Genomic DNA, 20,303 nt, shown 5'->3' on the forward strand with positions numbered 1-20,303 from the left:
TTTGTCCGGAGATGGTGTTTTCATTTACTTCCAGCCTTTTACGCTGGCCGCAGAAGCCTCAGCGCAGCCTCTGTTCCAACCCGAGGACCACATTTTCTTTTGCACTCTTTCCAGACTGTTCGGTGCCCTGGGTTCTCGGCGGGGGCACCAACTTCAGGAAACTCTTAAGATCTGAGCTTGTGGGGCTTCATCAGACTGGCCCCGAGCTGGGAGAGGCTGTGCCTCCCTTCTGCAAGCCCTCATGGCTACGAGAAGCACGGCTGTCTGTCTGTGCCAGGACACGGGGGTCTTCAGGCAACACCTGAGCCCAGGACCCGGATGCAGCCCCCGGCCGCGCCGCAAAGCTGAGAACTCACCTGTCCGCTTGCTGCTCCTGCACCCGTACCCGTCTTCTCTCCCCACGTGTTAAGGATTCTGGCTTCTGGCACTCCAGTTTTCCTTGAAGGGATTTGCTCGGCTCAGTGCTGAAGTTCACGGTTTCCCCCGCTGGGTGTAACCTGAGGTTTACCTGTGCAGTCTGTCTGCGTTTTCTAAGCCTCCCACACACCCACCTCTCAGGTCTATCTTCCTCAGTCTCTAGCCCTTGTCCAGAAGCCTCCCGTCTCCTCACTACTCCCTCAAGGGCTCATCTGTCGGGAAGTTGTGCATCTCCCGACAGGGTGGGCTTACCTTTGTCTTCGCTAGGAGTGACAGAGGGTTATGTCAGATCCTGCAGACAGAGCTCTCTGTGCCCCGTGGAGCAGAGACGGGGTGTCCCCCACCAGGGGCGGGGCAGCAGAGCCCCAGGTGCACCGCACAGGCCAGCATCACCCCTTCTGGGGGCTGAGGCCTGGGGTCCTGTTTCCACAGCCCGCCCAGGCCCCAGGAGCCCTGCGTGTCTGTGTGTCCAACGGGGCCTCAGCTCCGCAGCCCGCCCCGTGCAGGCCACGTCTCGTCCTGAAGACTGACAGAATGCCATCCCTGCTGTAAATCCACAAACCACCGCCCGCCGCAGGAGCCTGAGCTTATCAGCAGCTTCCGCTTCTCTCTCCTGTTATATGGAAATCTTCTCTCTCAAGCTTGGCTTACGCAAACTTTCGTCACACACACAGACTGAGGTTTCACTGACCACAACGTCATGTTTGTTTCCGGTGTACCACCTTGTGGTTTTACACTTTTATGTCACAGAAGGGCCCCCACAACATCTAGTGGTTACAATTCTGCCACCTGGAGAGCACCCCACAGCCCCCCACCTGCTTACTGTGCAGCCAGAGGCCCGCACCTCTGGACACCAGGCCTGCCTGCCCACCCCCGCAGGCCGCTGTGTTTGACACGGTGGGGCGGCAGCCACATCGGCAACACCTGGAGCAGCGTGTGCCCCGGGAGCACGAGACGCAGCTCGAGGTGAAGACGGGTAGACGCTCCCGCCGCAGCCCGTACCATCCAGACGTCTCAGCGAGCCGGGTGTCAGCCAGGACACACGGCGTGGTCTCCCCAGGACAGCATTCAGGGCAGAGCACAGGGCACAACTGCTGTGGAGGCAGCGGCTTCCGAACACAACACCTGGGCTGGAAGCTGGCGACGTGAGGATGCCAGAAGCTGGGGCGGAAAGGCCTGGCTGGCAGAGTCCTGAGCGAGGGCACGCGAGGCTGGTGGGAGCTTAGCTCCTCCCCAGGGATCAAGCCCAGGCCCCTGTACTGGACGCGTGGTTGGAACCACTGGACCGCCAGGGAAGCCCCAGAACGTGCAGCCTCTTAAGGAGCCAAGTGAAGGAATCGTGTTTACCCCGAGTGTTGAAAGGGAAGCCCTGGAAATCAGATTGAACTGCTACATGAAAAAGCCAGACTGCCTGAACAAAACTCAACTCAAAGGGCCATGGAGAGCACAGATGAGAAGCCAGGAAAATCACTATAATGGCTGCTGTGAGAACCTAGGAGAGACGCAAGGGTTCTTCAGCCTAAAGCACGAGGCAGGCGTGCTGAGAGAGAGACGACTTAGCGCTTTGGAGATGCAGGACTGGAACCGGTAAGCTGCCAACTTTATAGCAAAAAAACTAGACCGAAACAACAACAAAACCGGAAGTCCAGTTCAATTCTAACTTTGGGAATAAAAGGAAAACTCCTGGTGTGGCTTGCAGTATTGAGGACGCCCTCGGTGTCCCAGGCTGTATCCGGCAGGCCACTGGAAGGAGACTGCCCGTGAACATAACCGTGAGGCCTGACCAAAGGGAGGGCGGCGCCAGGGCAGAGGCCGGCGCCCAGACCACACGAGCAGGCCGGGCCGGCGGAGGGGAGGCGCTCACCTGCATGGTCACCAGCCTGTCGTCCACCATCACCTCCTTCGTCAGGAAGTCTGCCCCTATTGTGGCTTTGTACTGGTTACTGAACTTCTTGTTCACATACTGGTTCATGAGTGAGGTCTTCCCGACTCTGAAATTGGAGAAAAACCACAAGTGTAAGTCAGGCAGGACGGCACTGCACACTGCCTCTGGCGCGCGCAGTCTGGAAGGACCGTCTGTCCTGCAGAACAGGGCGGGCCCCTCCCAACGGGGGGCAGCCTCCAGTTCACCAAGTGACGGACACGGACAGAGCCCAACAAACGCCCTCCTCCTAAGAGAAGCTCCAGCAGTAAGATCCCCCACTCGTTCAGAAGTCTCTCTGCCGTCCTGGGTCTCTCTGTTTAGTGGTGGTTATTCAGTCCAAGAGAGTAATGGTCAGAGGAAGCCACTGGCTCCCAGCACACATTCACACCAGCCAGCCAATCTGCTGCTGTTGGTTTAGTCACTAAGTCGTGTCCAACTCTTGGGACCCCATGGACTGCAGCCCTCTGTCCATGGGATTCTCCAGGCAAGAACACTGGAGTGGGGTTGCCATTTCCTTCTCCAGGGGATCTTCCCAACCCAGGAATCCAACCCGGGTCTCCTGCATTGCAGGCAGATTCTTTACTGACTGAGCTATGAGGGAAGCCCAAACCGAGTTTAAAATCTGAAGCAAAAAAAGCACCAATATTCCGCCAAATCGGAACCCACCAAAGCAGGCTCCCCAGAGTTGTTTCAGTAAGAGAACTCAGCAAGCGCCCAGCTGAGTAACACCTTCCTGTCCACCAAGGAAAACACTTGCTTCACTGGCAGAGGACCTGGGAGGACAGCCCAGGGCAGTGCTCCCCGCCCGGCCACCTGCGCCCGAATGTCCAGCGGAAGATGCCAGGAAGTCTGTCAGCAGGCGAGTCTGGGGAACAGGTCGGAGAGCAGCACTTTCAGTGCTGACGGTGAGGAGGAGGGATTGGAGCAAGTGAGCGCGGGAGGGGCGACAGGGAGAGCGGAGACGGACCGGGAGTGGGGATTCACGGAAGCCGGCCAGCGCGGGCCCGTGGCTTGGGGCGGACCCTCACTTTTAAAACCAGGTGATTAAGGAAGCCAGCCAGGGTAGGAAAATCACTGCCTTTTTAAAAGAACTTTGGAACAGGAGGCACATTTGCATTTATTATATGATTTTCAAAAGTATGCAGCCTCTGGTCTAAGTTTTCAAGAGTCACTTCAGATGCCAAGTCTGAAAAGCTCCCCCCACACCCCCTGGAATCTTCCCAGTGATCACAGAACTAATCAGTTACTTGGTCACTGGAGACTCAGGCCCAGCCGGAGGCGGGTGCAGGCACGCCTCACTTTCGGGCGGTCTGCAGAAACTGCCTTCCGCTTGCGTTTTCTCTCTTGCAGACTGCACGTCTGCAGCAGCCCTGTGTCAAGCTCGTCGGCTGGCACCGCTTTGCCAAGGGCCTTGGCTCCCTTCACGTCTGTCATATTTTGACAATTCTCGCAGTAGTTATATAACTCTTCTGTTATTACTTTGCTATGATCTGTGATCAGTGATCTTTGATGTTACTACTGCAAGAATATGACGTCTCACCGAAAGGTCAGCTGATGGTTAGCGTTTCCTGGCAGTAAACGAGTTTTAAATTATAGTATGCACGATGCCCTTTAGACACACGGTCACTGCGCATGTAAGTGGTGACAGCACGGTGCAAACATGACTTCTCTGGGCCCTGAGAAAGCGGAAGGTCCCGCGGCTCACTTTGCCGCGCTGCCGCCGCCGCGGAGGCGGTCTGCAAGCAGCCGCAGGGTCTCGGGCTCTGCCCGCGCTGCAGCGCCCCCAAACCTGCAGCAAATTCACACAACCCTCCTCCCGCCTCTCACCAGCCGGGAGGGAAAAAGGAACCGCGTGAAATGATCACTCACTGAGTTCAAACGGCCACCATGTTCTCCAAACTGGGGACCACGGGCCCCACGGCCAGGGCCAGGCAGGCTCTGCTGTGCCCCCACAGGGAGACCCGGCCCCACGGAGACCAGCGCGAGAGCTCCACCAGGGCGTCAGCTCAAGTGCAGGAGGGACGCTTACCCAGAGTCTCCCAGGATGATCACCTTCAACAGCACTTTCTTCCTCGAGGTCATCCTTCAAGCTGGAAGAAAGGAGAAGGCACATGAGCAGGCCAGAACTGCGAGGGGAGCCCCGCCCTTGGCACACGCACCGATGCGGCCTGGGAGCTCGGAGCCCAAGCCTTCCGGCTGGCTTCCCCCTGCCGCCTAGGCCCTGGACGGAGCGCCTAGCTCAGCACGGGACTCGGGCCAGGAGCACGCCAGGCAGCACCCAGGGGAGCCTGCAGGAGCACACGGCCCTCCAGGACGCTGAGGCGGCGTGGGTGAGCCTCAGTGCTGCTCACGCACGCCTCCTCACGGGCGAGCCGTTCGTCCACCGTGAAGCAGAATGCCTCTCCCCCTGACGCCGCCTGTCTTCAAAGCACGGACCCTGCACACAGCTGGAGACTGCGGACCACCTCACAGCCGGCCGTCGGCACCTGCGGTCCTGCCTTTGCACTTCAACCGCCTGGGCTCTGCAGTCCTTAAAAAACCCTCAAGGGCGTCCCTGGTGGTCCAGGGGGAAGAATCCACCAGCCAGTGCAGGGGACACGGTTTCTACCCCGGCCCAGGAAGTTCCCACGTGCAGCGGAGCAACTGACCCTGAGCCGCCCGGGAGCCACGGCTGCTGCGCCCAGAGCCGAGCTCCGCACCGAGGAGAGCCTCTGCGGCGACGGGGCGAGGCTCAGCCAGAAACCCTCCTGCAAGCGGACGCGCGGCTCAGGGCTGCACATGCAAGGGTCACCTGGACTCGACATTTTAATGTTATTACACTGATCTCTCTTCTCCTTCTCCTAATGGTTTTTGTCTAGACCGTTTTCTTCTCTATCTCCAGTGCTCAGCAGGCAGTTACCAAATATTGGCAGTAACAGCGTTTGATTTTGCAGCTCAAGACCATGTTTCCCCAGAAAGCCCTTCAGGAAGTCTTCCGGAGCCTGGACCACACAGCATGGAAGAGGCCCCACTGGTGCTCAGCCTCCTCCCTCACCCTGACCCCGGATCACTTTCCTTACGGGCACGGGCCTCGTGGTCCTCAGGAATGCCTCAGAGACTTTCAGGGGAAGAGCAGCGTCAGGAGGGCAGCAGTCCCGACCCTGGACCGGTGTTGGGGCTGCACGTGAGGACCACGATGAGCTCCCCTCGGCGCCGATCCCGAGAGGGCTGGGGGCTGCCACCGCCTCCAGAGCACGGGCGTCCTCAGAAAGGACCCCACGCCTTCCGGGGACCCCGAGCCCTGGCCCCCCTCAGGAGACACCGGACAGGCCGGGCGGAGCCGACTGGGAACCAGCAGGGGCGGCATCGCCTCCTGCCGTCAGCGGAGTGGGGACTCAGGGGCCTCGGGGCTTACACAGGACCGAGCGGCGAGGGCGTGCACTCGACAGAGCCCGGTGTCCTTCCAGTCCAGGCAGACAAGGCGCTCCAGACGGGGCCTGACAAGAGCCACTTCTGGCTCTTCTTCACCTGCCTGGCTTCCTGAAGGCTGAGGCTGACGACACTGCCTGCCACAGGGCCATGGCTCAAGAAGGGAAAGAAGGGAATTCCTGGCCCCACACTCCCCAGCGCTGTGACCTCGGACACGCCGGTCAGCCTCTCTGCTGGGAGAAGGAAACAGTTCTTAGGTCCGAGGAGGGGTGTCAGGCCTGGATGAGGCGGCCTGGCCTCAACACCCCGACTCAGCCCTCCTTCCTGGGGGCTCCCCACGAGACACGTCCAGCACAAGAGCCACCGTGCTCCTCGAAGCCCACGGCTGGGGGCCCATCGGGTGCGCCCAGCCCCTCCCCACCTACCAGATGCAATCGCCAAGGGAGACACGTGACCACAAGCAAAGCTTCCCACAACAGAGGCGGTCATGTGCCTTCAACAGGGTTCCCAAAGGGTTCCAGGAAGTCAATGAAAGGTCAATTCTCACTCAGGGGAAAGGTTTCTGTCCATCTACACCCAAGGTTTAAGAATGGGATTACTGAGATTAAGAATGGGATTAACTGTTGAAGACTGGGATTATTGAGTCAAAAGTATAAAAGCACTTTTATGACTTTTGCTAATTCACTTTCCTGAAGGATTTTCCAAATTTAACTGCAGCCACTGTTGCAGTAGTTAACAGATACAGGATCTAAATGAGAACAATTTTACTGAGACAAAGAAAATCAGAAAAAATGAAGAGATACCTCCTATAGAAAACCTTAATGTAAAGATAAAAGTTCTTCCCTATTTAAATAACTCCAAGGATTTTGGGGGAATGTGAGGAAGTCATTCTATCTTTCTTAGTAAAAAATGAACAAGAGTCCCTCCCAATCCTTTCAAAAAAGAGTAGTGACAGGGAACTGGCCTAACCATCTTGGAAAGTATGTTATAAAAACACAGCATTAACTTGATGGGCAGCAGTACAAGGCTGACCCCCACTCAGTGGAGAGAGCGGGGTTAACATTAACAGCCCTGCAGCTCGTCTTCCCAAACAGACCCCCAGACAGGGCAGAGGTGCGAAGGTAAGCAACGCACAAACCAGCAGGTCTCTCCTGGGGGGGGGGTCACAAACGACTTACTTTTCTTCATAGGCGCTTAATGTCATCTTTCCAGGGGCAAACGACCTTCAAACTCAAAAAGTCATTTCCATTTTGGAGGAAAACGTTCACTGTTGATTTTTCCAGTTGGTTCTGCTTGCAAGAGCATTCTTGACCTCCAGGACACGCACCCCTACGCAGCGCCTGTCAACAGGCGAGGGGGGGTCGCGGCCAGGGCCGGCCCAGAGGACGCCACCGGCTTCACACTGGCAACCACTAAGAGCTATGTTTTTGTACATAATGTTCTCTGGGATCGAAGAGCGGGACACTTGTTTCTAGACAAGAGTGAAGGAAAAAACAAAACCAAAGCAAACCTGGAACACAGGTCTGCCGCAAGGAGCAGAGCCTCCAGAGCCCTCTCTGGCAGCACCTGCCTTGTTACCCTCGACCAGCACCATCTCCACGGACTGCTGGAGACACAGACCGCTCTGAAAAACCCTACAACCCCGGGGCCTGGGAACAGGCCCTGAGAGAACACCCACCAGCCCAGGAATCTCTCCCAGAGTCTTTCTAGAAGAAGGGATACTCATGGCACATCCCCTCCTCCTGTCCTCAAACCCAGCATGATCAGTGCGCATCAATGTTCCACGTGCTGCAGGGATTCCTTCCCCAGGGACACTGTTTCTCCAATGGGAAATCAAAAGCGAGACTCCCCCCGACACACCTGGAGTCACCGGTCTCCTCATCTCTGAAGCTGAGCAGCCAACTGGCCATAAAAGCAGAGCCAATAAGGAAGCTGCAAGCAGGCAGAACCATCAGGAAAACACCGTGACCCAGCCCAGACTCGGCTGGGCACGGCCAGTGAGGATTGCCGGAGAAGGTGGGCGGGGGCCCGAGGACAAAGGGACGGGGAGGGGAGGAGCAGGAAGCCGGGCCACTGCCGCCAACCGACCCTAACCCTCAACCAGGGCGCTGCCCCCGTGCCGGCCACGCGGGGGCGCACCCCACACCGAGTCCCCGAGGTTTATGCAACTTGAATCTTGGGGTCCACTCATCATGCAGCCTGTGTGCTCCAAGCAACCCTTCCGCTGTGATGGTGTCAGCTAACAGCCTGCTGGTCTGATGTCCCGTTTACAGCCAACACCCCCAGGGGAAACTTAGCAGGAAAGAGCTACCAGAAGGCTTCAAGAGGACACTGGGAGTGCTCGAGAAGACGCAGGAGACACGCCAGGGAGCAGCACACTGCCGAGCGGCGCGGGTGCCTCAAGGGCCGCGACCTCAGCTGGGGAGTGAGACGCGCTCTGCTCCAGGAGTAGACGACTGAGCCTGGACTGGAAGGAGGGGAAGGGCGCCAGGATGTCCCAGGCAGGACGACCCGCTGACCGCCAACACTGCCCCAACACGCCCCGTCTCCCCTGGTGCTCCTTCCAGGGTGTTCCTGCCACGCCACGCTGCCCCCCAGATGCCCTCCGCACAGGAGGACGGGGGACAGTCCCGGCGACGGACCTGAGAGGGCAGGTCCGGGGAGGCCCCGAGCACCTCCTCCTAGGCTTGGCCCGCAGCAACGTGCCAGGGTCCCCACACAAGCACAAGGTCCGCACTCTCTGAGAGGAAGACTCCTAAACCCCTGCCCACCACTCAGCAGGAAAGGCCTGGCTGGCATTCTCACCAGGGCGCATTCTCTGCAGCTGCCACAGCATCAACTTACGTCAAGGGGGAGCTATAGTCGTGGGGCGGGGCCTCAGTAGCGCGGGGCGGGGCCTCTAGTGTGGGGCGCGGCCTCTGTAGCGTGGGGCGGGGCCTCTGTAGTGTGGGGCGCGGCCTCTGTAGTGTGGGGCGGGGCCTCTGTAGTGTGGGGCGCGGCCTCTGTAGCGTGGGGCGGGGCCTCTAGTGTGGGGCGGGGCCTCTGTAGCGTGGGGCGGGGCCTCTGTAGCGTGGGGCGGGGCCTCCAGTGTGGGGCGCAGCCTCTGTAGCGTGGGGCGGGGCCTCTGTAGTGTGGGGCGGGGCCTCTGTAGTGTGGGGCGCGGCCTCTGTAGTGTGGGGCGCGGCCTCTAGTGTGGGGCGCGGCCTCTGTAGCGTGGGGCGGGGCGTCTGTAGTGTGGGGCGCGGCCTCTAGGGTGGGGCGGGGCCTCTAGTGTGGGGCGCGGCCTCTCGGGTGTGGGGCGGGGCCTCTAGCTGCAGCGCACAGACTCTCTAGCAGTGGAGTAGGTTCAGTTGTTGCACCACGTGGGATCTCAGTTGCCCGACCAGAAACTGAACCTGCACCCCCTGCCCTGAAAGGCGGATTCTTAGCCGCTGGACCACTGGGGAAGTCCCCATGAGGGCTTTTCTAACAGTGTGGAAAACGTCCCTAGTCAACCAGCATTCCTAGTATTGTTACTTCCCCTTCCAAATCTCATCACCCCAGCCTCTCACACTAACTCGCTGGCCTCTGACACTCGCATGGTAACTCACGCACGTGTGTCTGAGGTCCCAGTGAAACATCTAAGACAACGCACAGCTTCGCTCACCTGCACCCTGCAGCCCGTCACACTGCGCCCGCTGGGACTGCGTCAACCAGCAAACGCTGCGGCAGAGCAGTCGCTGGAGGAAGACGCGCGCCCGCGCCAGAGGAGAAGCAGCACAGCTGGAGAGTGGGCGCGCAGTGACTGCCCACTCGGGTTCTCACCTCTGCATCTACTGTTCTGCGCTAACAGTTCAGGCCCGTGTGCCCGAGAAGCATGGCTCCCCGCTCTCGAGATCCTAACCCAGCTGGTCAGACGACCTCAGACTAAGGCCTATGTCCTGACACCCTCCTCCACACCTCACACCTAACCACATGCACTCAGAGCCCCTGTCCCTATCAGGAACACTGGTCACTAGCTGCGGCCTCGGGGAGTAAGCACACCCACTTTGGCTCAGACACCTGCTGAGGGTGCAGTGAAGTGTCAGTCACTGGGTTGGACGTTGGGGTTGACTATCCCTGGTATCCAGTGGTTAAGACTTCATGCTTTCAACGCAGGGGGTCCATCCAGGTTCTGGTCAGGAAGTACCTGGGGCAGTCAAAACAAACAAACAAGAAGGCCACAACGACTCCTTGTGAGCTGAACAAAGCGTTCTGTTCTGTAGCTTTTCGGTGGTCAACTGGGAGCTCCAGTGGCCAGATGCAGCTGGCTATTTCACACCTCCTCAATGGACAAGGGCTTTCGTGTGACTCCATACACGGGGAGGCCACGTGCAGAATGAGTCCAAGCACCCAACACCATAATGGGCCCTCAGGAGTCACTTTACCCCACCCTGTGCTGGGAGAGACACCCAGGGCACCTACACCCTGCCTGGCTCCCGCATGCACACCCAGAGACCACGAACTACCTCCCGCGCAGCGAACTGTTCTCAGCCTGCAGCAGGACCAGACACACCCACACCCTCCAGCACCGGTCTCAACACCTTCCCTCAACTCCTGCCCACGCAACCTGCCTCTGGATCCTCAGCTCCCGGTAGCCGCCCTCTGCCTTGATCAGACTCACTGTGCCTCTCACGACACCTGCCTCATTGTACATGCATCATCCATTAGTGAAACACGGTGATGCCAAAGAATGCGGAGAATTTTACAAATGTCTAAGAGCTCCCTCAGCGTGGAAGCCCTTAACTACACAGGAAGGTACCAGCGGCCTCAGCAGTCATCCCAAACGTCCAGGAAGTATACTGCCACTGGGCTAAGCTTCACGACCATGCCAACCCTCTGTTGGCCTAGGCCACGCATTCCCCGTGCGGGTGTTACTAACCATGGTCTGTGGCCCTCCAAAAGCCAAGCATAACAAACAGTACATCCATGGCATTAAAATTTCACTGGGGCAAAAAAAAAAAAAAAAAAAATTCACTGGGGCAGGGGAGACAGTTGGCGAGGGGGGGGGTTGGATCTGCAAAGGCCTGGGGGGCAGAAGGGAGATGTGATCATGAAAGCAGTGGGAGAAGGCTGGTCTAAACTGGGCAGTCCTCCGCAGCAGCCGCGCCCGCCCCGCCGGCCCGTGCGTGCACAGAGAACACTTGCGTCCCCACAGCTGCAGCGTTCTGCGGTGTCTGCGCTGCGCCGCTCTCAGCAGCCCTGGAGGGTCCTACCGGCACTGTCGGTGGTCCTCACACACCTCCCACCGCAGCGGATGGCCGTTCATTACCACCTAGCCCATCGTCTTTCCCTCTTGAAAACACAGTAAATACTAGCTCTTCAACAGCAACTTTAGGCACCAGTGCACACGTGGGCTTTTCATCAGAATACCACAGGAGTATACTGGCTGCATCCTAACCACTTCAAAGTACTTAGAGCCACTGGTCTTGGCTGACCAGGAGCGTCCACACGGTCCCCCAGGCCCTCTGTACTCCCGAGGCCTGTCTGAAAGCCACAGCACTGTGGACGACACCGGGAGCATGAAGGACCAGACAGACCGCACTGATCTGGAGCAGGCGGCCTGCAGAAGGTCAGACTAGGAAACGTCACCCAGATCTCAGAACCTCCCGGGGCCAGGCGTGGACGTCCGCTCCTGACAGTGCTGAGCGTCCCAGCAGAGCCTCTGCCTGCACGTGTCTGTGTAAGGCGGTCACGTGTACTTTTTTCTCAAGGACTCTTGCAGGAACCATGGTGACTGAGGTGTGCCACAAGGCTAGACTGACTCCTAAACAACTCCTTCCTGACCACTTCCGAGTCAAGACGCCGAAATTAAAAAAAAAAATCCAGTCAGCTAAGTGACAGTCTGTCTCCACACTTGGCAATTTTTAAGGCTCCACATCACACAGAGCACAGAATGCAGTATATCACACATGTAGTCAGGTTAGATGCCAACAAGTTAATGCCACCGGCCACGGATTTACGACCCGGAGTTCAGACAGGGAGGCCCAGGCCACGCGGTACACCACCACCACCAGGACAGCAGTCAGAGAGGCAGGGCACGTTTCATCAGAGAAAAGGAAGGGTGGGAACCGGGAAAGACAGACCCCAGCAGCACCCACAGGGGGGCGGCGAGCCAGCGGAGAGCTTCCCTCGGCCGGCAGCACCCTCCCCAACCGAGGCCAAGCCCCGTCAGGGCTCCGTCTCCTCCCAGAGCGCCTGCTGTTCTCCGGCCCACAGGCCCCAACAGGGCTCGCCCTGCCCCTCAGTGGAGGCTCTCGGTGGCCACTGGGCCCCTGGACAGGTATCCAAGGGCCCTTCCGTTCTGAAGATGCTCCAGCTCAGGACTGGCTTGCCTCTCCCACACCGTGAACCTCAGTCCCCCGTACCCACTATCAAGCCACCCCGATCCCACTGCCGCTTCAGGGAACAAGATCACAGGACCACACACCTGTAGTTCACAGCATTTACTGCTTTGGCATAAAGTGGGGCGCTACCCCCAGGGAAAAACAAGTCCGAGCAGCAACTCTCACCCAACGTTTGGGGACCCCGTCTCCGAACCTTGAGCACTGCCTGTGTCCAAGTCAGACACCAGCAATACAGGAGTCCCAGGAGCCCCACGCTTTGTCCCAGGGCCACCGTCCTCAGAACAGACCACTGGAGCAGAGACCACATTTCATATCAAGTCATCAAACTACATTAAACCAAATATGTAACCACTGGGGCTTTAATTCACAAAGCCTCCTCACCAAAACATTTTTAAACAAGTGTTCGAAAATTTCAGTATTAAATGAAAAAGTAGCCCAATTTAGCATTATGAACTCATATTCTGTACGGAGACTTACAGCTAAGAGGGCATGGGATGCCTCCTGTGGGGAACGGTGCACGACTCGGAGCCCAGAGTCCAGAGCGCCCTGGGGCCCTCACTCCAGGCCTTCGCTGTCCCTGACCTGTTGCACGTGTAGACACGATGTCAGAACACATGCTTCTCAGACACACAAATGGATTCTATCAGGACAAGCTTCTGGCGTGGAAAAGCCAGTTTTGTCACCAGCTGCAGGTTCCTTACAACACTGTTGACTTCCCATGTATATCTGCTCTTTGTTCATTTCTTAAGTGACAGTCATGATACTATCTTTTCTTGAAAATTGTCTTTTAGCAATACCCATCACCTAGGGACTTCCCTGGTGGTCCAGTGGTTAAGACTCCAAGCTTCCACTGCAAGGGGCACAGGTTCAATCCCTGGTCAGGGAACTAAGATCTCCCACAAGCCACATGAACAAAAACAAACAAAAAGACCCCCGAAATCCACTCCAAACAAGGCTACTCTGATGCCTGTCTCTGATGAGTAAGTCTATTAAAGTAGTAATTGTGGTTGTTCTTTTTCAGTTTGGAACCAGACGTTGTTCCATGTCTGGTTCTAACAGTTGCTTCTTGACCCACATACAGGAGTCTCAGGAGACAGGTAAGGTGGTCTGGTATTCCCATCTCTTGAAGAATTTTCCACAGTTTGTTGTGATCGGCACAGTCAAAGGCTCTACCGTAGGCTTTCTCTATGATCCAGCGGATTTTCGCAACTTGATCTCTGGTTTCTCTGCCTTTTCTAAACCCAGCTTGTACATCTGGAAGTTCCTCGCTCACCTACTGCTGAAGCCTAGCTTGAAGGATTTTGAGCATTACCTTGCTAGAATGTGAAATGAGTGCAACTGTGCAATAGTTTGAACATTCTTCAGCACTTTCTTTGGGATTGAAATGAAAACTGACATTTTCCAGTTCTATGGCCACTGCTGAGTTTTCCAAATGTGCAGCACTTTTATATTGAGTGGAACACTTCAACAGCATCATCTCTGAGGATTTTAAATAGTTCAGCTGGAATTCCATCACCTCCACTAGTCTTGTTGGTAGTGATGCTAAGGCCCGCTTCACTTTACACTCCAGGATGTCTGGCTCTAGGTGAGTGACCACACCATTGCAGTTATCCCAGTCATTAATATCTTTTCTGTAGAGTTACTGCTGTGTATTCTTGCCACCTCTTCTTCATCTCTTCTGCTTCTGTTAGGTCCACACCATTTCTGTCCTCTATCGTGCTATTCTCCCATGGAAAGTTCCTGTGATAGCTCCAGTCTTCTTGAAGAAGCATCTAGTCTTTCCTACTCTGCTGTTTTCCTCTACTTCTTTGCACTGTTCACTGAAGAAGGCTCTCCTTGCTCTCTGGAACTCTGCATTCAGTTGAGTACGTACCAGTTAGGATTCTCCGGAGAAACAGAACCATGGATCCAAGGATGAAGGAACAGAACCTAATGCTTCTGTTGGCACCATATAAAAGCCTATGTTTTACCATTAAAGTGAGATTTCAAATGTGCTGTTAAAAATAAACTTCACATACATGAGATTCATGTTTCTGTAAGGATGTATAAGATCATGGAATACACACATGAAATGTAGCATTTAGACTAGTGAGGAAGGTCTCACAACATTACAGAGGCTGAGATGTCCCCCGATCGGCAATCTGAAGGCCTGGAAACCAGGTAGCCTGTTAGATCTTGGCTGAGTGGGGAGCTGGGAAAACCTCTGACCGGGAGAATTCTCCCCCTCAGCCTGTCACCCTCGGCAAGCTTCCCAGGCCTGGACGAGAGCAGTCTGCCCTGCTCAGCCCACGTGCCCAGCTGTGCACCTCACCCAGAAACACAGCATGGACACCCTGGAAGCACGCTTCAGGCTAACCCCTGGGGGCCCCTGCCGCTCAGGCTGACACAAAAAATTCACCAGCACACCAGGCAGGAGTGAAAGCCCTGCAGACTTCAGAGCTCAGCGAGAGCTCAGCTCCTCTGGCTGATGAGGAAGTCCGAAGTGCCCACTACCCTGCCTCCACTACCAAGGTTACTACCTGAAGGTTATTACTCAAGTGCAGCTTTACAGGGATTCAGAAGCAGTGCGTGCAAGATTTGGCAACACACAGATCCACCTGCCTTCCAAGATCACTGATGGCCAGCTTGCTTCAGTAACATTTAGGAAAATCACTGGTAAACAGTCCCTCAGGGTGGACATGCACCAGTCACCCACTAGCAAGGAGAAGAGCTCAACGTCCCGTCGCCAGGTCAGGTGCACGCAGCACTGCGAGGCGCACGCCGCGTGCAGACTACGGTCCTCCTCCTCAGCGGGAGAGCCGCCCCGGAGCAGGGCGCGCAGCTTCCCGGCCGGCGCGGTGACCACCCGGGAGGTGCCCACGATGTCACATCTCGAGGTCAGAGACCTGCCAGCTGGGACGCCGTCGGGCTCTGGCTTGGGAGGAAGCCCGTGTCTGGAGCGAAGACTCGCACCTCAGTGAGAGGACCCGTGAGCAGCCACCGTGACTACTGCCAGGGCCTTCCGTCAGGGCGAGCAGAGGCCCTGCGCGGGTCACGCATGCAGCATGCAGCGGCCCTCCTCGCCTGCCCCGGCCCTCTCGGCACTGGCCTTCTGCAAGCAGCTCTCGGGCACCGGGGCCTCTCCTGCCTGGCGTGTCCCACTCGGCCTGCTTTCAAGGGCTGTCCACCTCGCAGCCCACACTGGAACTCCATCCCTTTACATGGTGAGTAACACACCCTGTATCCAGATACAGTCTTTGGCTTTTCTGTTTACCAACACGAAGAGTCTTTCCACCCGACGACTGCTGTGAGTAACTCTGCCATAAACCATGGTGTATGAGTATCTGCTGGAGATCCCGATTTCAAACCTGGTGGGTAGACGCACCTAAGTGCCAGGACATATGGTAATTTTCTGTAATCTGCGCACTGCTCTCCACAACTCCAGCATTTTACATTCCTACCAGCAATATGCGAGGGTCCCAGCAATATGCGAGGGTCCCAATTTCCCTAATTCTCAGCAACACATATTTATTTTAAAAATAAAGAGCCAGACTTCCGTGGTGACTCAGTGGTAAAAAATCCACCTGCCAATGCAAGAGACACAGGTCTGACCCCTGGTCCAGGGAGATACCACATGCTCTGGAGCAACCACGCCCGCGCTCCACAACCCCTGAGCCTCTGCTTTAGAGCGGGCAGGCCGCGCCCCTGCAGCTCAGAGCCCAGAGCCCGTGCCCCGCGACGAGGGGCCACTGCAGGAAGCCCGCACGTGGCGACTAGAGAGCCCCCTCTCAACACAGCCAGAGACAGCCTGAGCAGCAACGAAGACCCAGCACCGCAATCAATCAATCAATCAATCACTATGACTTCAGGTGGGGGAGAAGAGAGCCACCTAATCCAAGCGCAGCGTGCATCGCCGGTCTGAATTTCCCCAATAACGAGCGGTGCTGTGCATTCATTTTTTGTGTGGATCAGCCATTTCCACATCTTTTTTGAAGAAATGTCTACTCTGATCCTGAACCATCTATAATCAAGTTGCTTGTTTGTTGTTCACTTGTTCAAACTTTAAATATGTATTCTGAATATAAGCCTTATCAGATGTACAATTTATAAGTATCCTCCCCATTCTGTAGCTTCTCTTTTTACTCCCCTAACACTGTGCTTGGAAACACAAAAGCTTTAATTCTGATGAAGCCAAGTTTATCTATTTTTTCTGTTGTTGCGGGTGCCCTTGGTATCACAGCCACTGCATCACCGCCAAATCCAACACCAGGAATCTCGCCCTGTTTACTTCTGAGTTTCACAGTTGTCTTTTTTTTTTTGCAGCCCTGAGCAGCATGTGGGATCTTGGTTCCCCGACCAGGGATCAAATCCTCGTCTCCCGCAGTGCAAGTGTGGACTCTTAAAACCACTGGACCACCAAGGAAGTCCCTCACTTTTTTACTTTTTACCTCTTAAGACTGAGATCTTTGAGACTGAAATATAAGACACACCACCATAAAACTCCTAGGAGAGAATGCAGAGAAAACATTCTCTGACGTAAGTCATTCCAATGCTTTTTTAACTTAGGTCAGTCTCCCACAGCAATAGAAATAAAAACTGAAATAAACAAATGGGAACTAATCAAACTTACTAGCTTTTGCACAGAAAAGGACACCACAACGAATGGGAAAAAACCTATAGGATGGGAGAAGATATTTGCAAATGATATGACTGACAAGGGTCTAGCTTCCAAAATATACAAACAGCTCGCACAACTCAATAACAACAACAGAAGACAACAGACAAATAGCCACAGAGCAACTAAGTCCACACACCGCAACTAGAGTGCGCGCATCGCAATGAAAAGGTGTGGCATGACAAAATGAACACTCCCCACACCACAAACAAGATCTGACACAGCCAAATAAACTTAAAAAAAAAATTGGGGCAAAAGACCTAAATAGACATTTCTCCAAAGAAATACAGGCAGCCAACAGACACATAAAAATATGCTCAATATCATTAATTATTCAAGAAATGCAATTCAAAACTACAATGAGGTACCACCTCACACTGGTCAGAATGGTCATCATTAAATTTTTGGAGGGGGTGTGGAGAAAAGGGAGCCCTCCTACACTCTTGGTAGGAATTTATCGATAAGCTGGTGCAGCTACTAGGGAAGTTCCTCAAAAACTAAAAATAGAGCTGTCATATGATCCAGCAATCCCACTCCTGGGCGAGTACCCAGACAGGACTCTAAGTCAAAAGGACACACGCACCCCACGGCTCAGAGCAGCATTACTCACAGCAGTCAGGGTCTGGGGACAACTCGGGTGTCCGGCGGCGGGCGAACGGGTGGGCGGCTGCGGCACGCACAGACAGCGGCCCGCGGCACCGTGCGCGGCAACCGGGGTGCAGCTGAGGTTACTCGGCAAGTGAGGCGGCCGGGGGAAGCACCCCCTGCTCCACCTACACGTGAGACCTGAGCCACCACAGAGATCTGCTTACGGAGAAGACTCAGGACAGAGCCAGCAGGGCTTTCTCTGCGGCGGCCAAGAGGAAGCGAGGCGCGGAGGGGCTGGACTGGGAGGTCAGAATGAGCGGGGCAAACTATTACACGCAGGACAGACAAGAGCGAGGTCCGACCGTACAGCGCGGGGAACCACACATTCGGTATCCTAGATAAACCACAATGGAGAAGACGGAAAAGAATATGACGTATAGCTGAGTCACGTGCTCTACAGGAGAAGTCAAAACAACACGGTAAATCAACTATTCTTCAATAAAAAGCAGCTTTGGGTCTCTGATTAACTCTGTGTGTGACAAGTCCAAACCCTTCTGCAGGCAGACATTCTGCCGGCACCATCATCAGCCACAGAAGCCACTGCTTTCGCCACGGAACACACTTGGCACCTTTGCCAAAGGTCAATTCACCTTGAAAGTGAAGATTAATGTCTGGGCTCTCTAGTCTGTTCCGCTGGTTTACACGTGTGTCCTATTCCAGTATCATACTTTTCTAATTACCACAAAGTTTTGCAGTTTCAAAATCTGGACGTGGGAGACCTCCAACTTTTGAGCTTTCAAAATTATTTTGACTATTGAGGTCCCATGGCTTTCAGGACAGGTTTTTCTATTTCTGCAAAAAAAAAAAAAAGTCATTGGGAATTTTGACTAGGATTGCACTGAATCTGTAGACGGTTTCCCAACAATATTAACTTTTCTAATCCATAAATGAGATGTCTTTCCACTTACTTACATCTTTAACTTCTCTCAGCAACGTTTACAGTCTTTCATGTATAAGTCTTTTTCATTTACCAAGTTAAAATTTATTCCTAAGAATTTTATTTCTTTTGATGCTGCTGTACATGGAACATGGAACTGTTTCCTTAATTCCTTTTTCAGATTGTATCCTGAAATTTGCTAAATTAGTTTGTTAGCTCTAAGAGGTTTTAGTTTTTTAATTTTGGGGTATGAACTCTGTAAGGCACTCCACATATAAGATCATGTATCTCTTTCCTGTCCCATTTGGATGTCTTTTCTTTTTCTTGCTGAACTGCTCTGGCTGGAACTTCCAGTAGGGTTTTGAAGAGAAGTGGTAAAGTGGGCATCCGTGCCTTGTTCCTGATCTTAGAAGACAAAGTGTGTCCTTCACCACTGTACATGATGTTCACTGTGGGTTTGCCATATATGACTTTTACTATGTTGAAATAATTTCCTCCTATTCCCAGTATTTCCACTGCTTTCATCCTGAAAGGGTGCTGTCTTCTACATCAGCTGAGATTATGGTTTTCCCCTTTCATTACATTAACATGGTGTATTAACGATCGCTCTTTGGTTGTGGAACCAACCTAGCATTCCAAGGAATAAGTCCAAGCAAGGAATAAATCCCACTTGGCCCTGGCACATAAACCCTTTTAACAGACTGCCGAATCAAATGTTACAGGTATTTTGTTAAGGACTTTTGCACCACTGTCCTAAGACAAATTGACTGATAGTTTCCTTCTTTGTAGTGTCTGTCTGACCTTAGCAGGAGAGCAGTGCTGGCCTCCTTGGTGGCTCAGATGGTGAAGAATCTGCCTGCAACGCAGGAGACCCAGATTCAACTTCTGGGTCACGAAGATCCCCTGGAGAAGACAACGGCTGCCGACGCCAGCACTCTTGCCTAGGAGAAGGGCAACAGTCTGTGGGGTCACAAGGAGCTGGACACAACGGAGGCACTAACACTTCACTTTCAACACAGGCCTCACAGAATGAGCTAAGAAATGTTTTCCCCTCGAAGTTACAGTTTGGGATGAACACGTACGCAGGGTTATGTTTACAACGGATCACCAACAAGGCCCTAGCGTACAGCACAGGGCACTCTGCTCAATGTGATGCGGCAGCCTGGGTGCGAGGGGCGTTTGGGGGAGAATGGATACACGCACATGTATGGCTGAGGCCCTTCACCGTTCACCTGAAACCATCTCAATTTTGCTAACAGGCCGTGTCCCATCACAAAACAAAAAAAGAAAAAGAGGCAACGTTCTCCCCTCTTCAGTAACTGGGAAGAATTTGAGAACTGGTCTTAGACCTTTACCATTAGAATTCACCAGTGAAGTCATTAGATCCAGGGCTTTTCTCTGTCAGGAAGATTTTGGTAACTGATTCCATCTCCTAGTTGACAACAGTACGATTCCTATTTTCTGTTTAGTTCGGCAGTTTGTGTATTTCTAGGAATCTGTTTCATCCAGGCTATGCAATTCATTCTTGTACAAGTGTTCCTAGGACTCTTTTAGAATCCTTTTTATTCATAAAAACGGGTAGTCATATCTCCACTTTCTTTTCTGATTTTAGTGATTTGAGCCTTTAAAAAACTTGCAGTTAATCTAAAGAGTTTTCTGTTCTAACCTGAATTATTTCCTTCCCTTTTAAGCTTTGCGTTTAAACTGTTCTTTTTCTAGATCCTTGGGAAGCGAAATCAGGTTGGTGATTAGAGATCTGTCTCAATGTTAGCACTTTTGGCGACAGCTTCCCCCTCAGAACTTCGCCGGGTCCTCTACGTTCTACGAGGCTGTGTCTGCAGGGCCACTGTTCCCAGAGCAGGGACTGAGCCTAGGCGTCCAGCAACGAAAGCGCCGAGTCCTAACTGCTGCCAGCGAGTTCTCCATCCCTAGACGTTTTAAGATTTCTCTTGTGACTTCTTCTTTGGCCCATTAGTTCTGTAAGAATGTGCTGTTTACCATCTATGGTAT

At 54.2% G+C, this 20,303-nt stretch overlaps 1 protein-coding gene across 1 annotated transcript in view; it reads right to left on the reverse strand.

Annotated features, from left to right (window-relative positions):
- RAB7A (RAB7A, member RAS oncogene family) overlaps positions 1 to 20,303 on the reverse strand; it is a 42,652-nt gene that overhangs the window by 5,684 nt on the left and 16,665 nt on the right. The window contains exons 2-3 of the mRNA XM_065934029.1: positions 4,371 to 4,431; positions 2,282 to 2,408 (exon numbers count right to left, since the gene is read on the reverse strand). Of these exons, the coding sequence (XP_065790101.1) occupies positions 2,282 to 2,408; positions 4,371 to 4,423 (180 nt within the window). The 5' untranslated portion in view covers positions 4,424 to 4,431. The remainder of the gene's footprint in view (positions 1 to 2,281; positions 2,409 to 4,370; positions 4,432 to 20,303) is intronic.

The sequence above is a fragment of the Muntiacus reevesi genome, chromosome 4, assembly GCF_963930625.1.
Source record: "Muntiacus reevesi chromosome 4, mMunRee1.1, whole genome shotgun sequence".
NCBI lineage: Eukaryota > Metazoa > Chordata > Mammalia > Artiodactyla > Cervidae > Muntiacus > Muntiacus reevesi.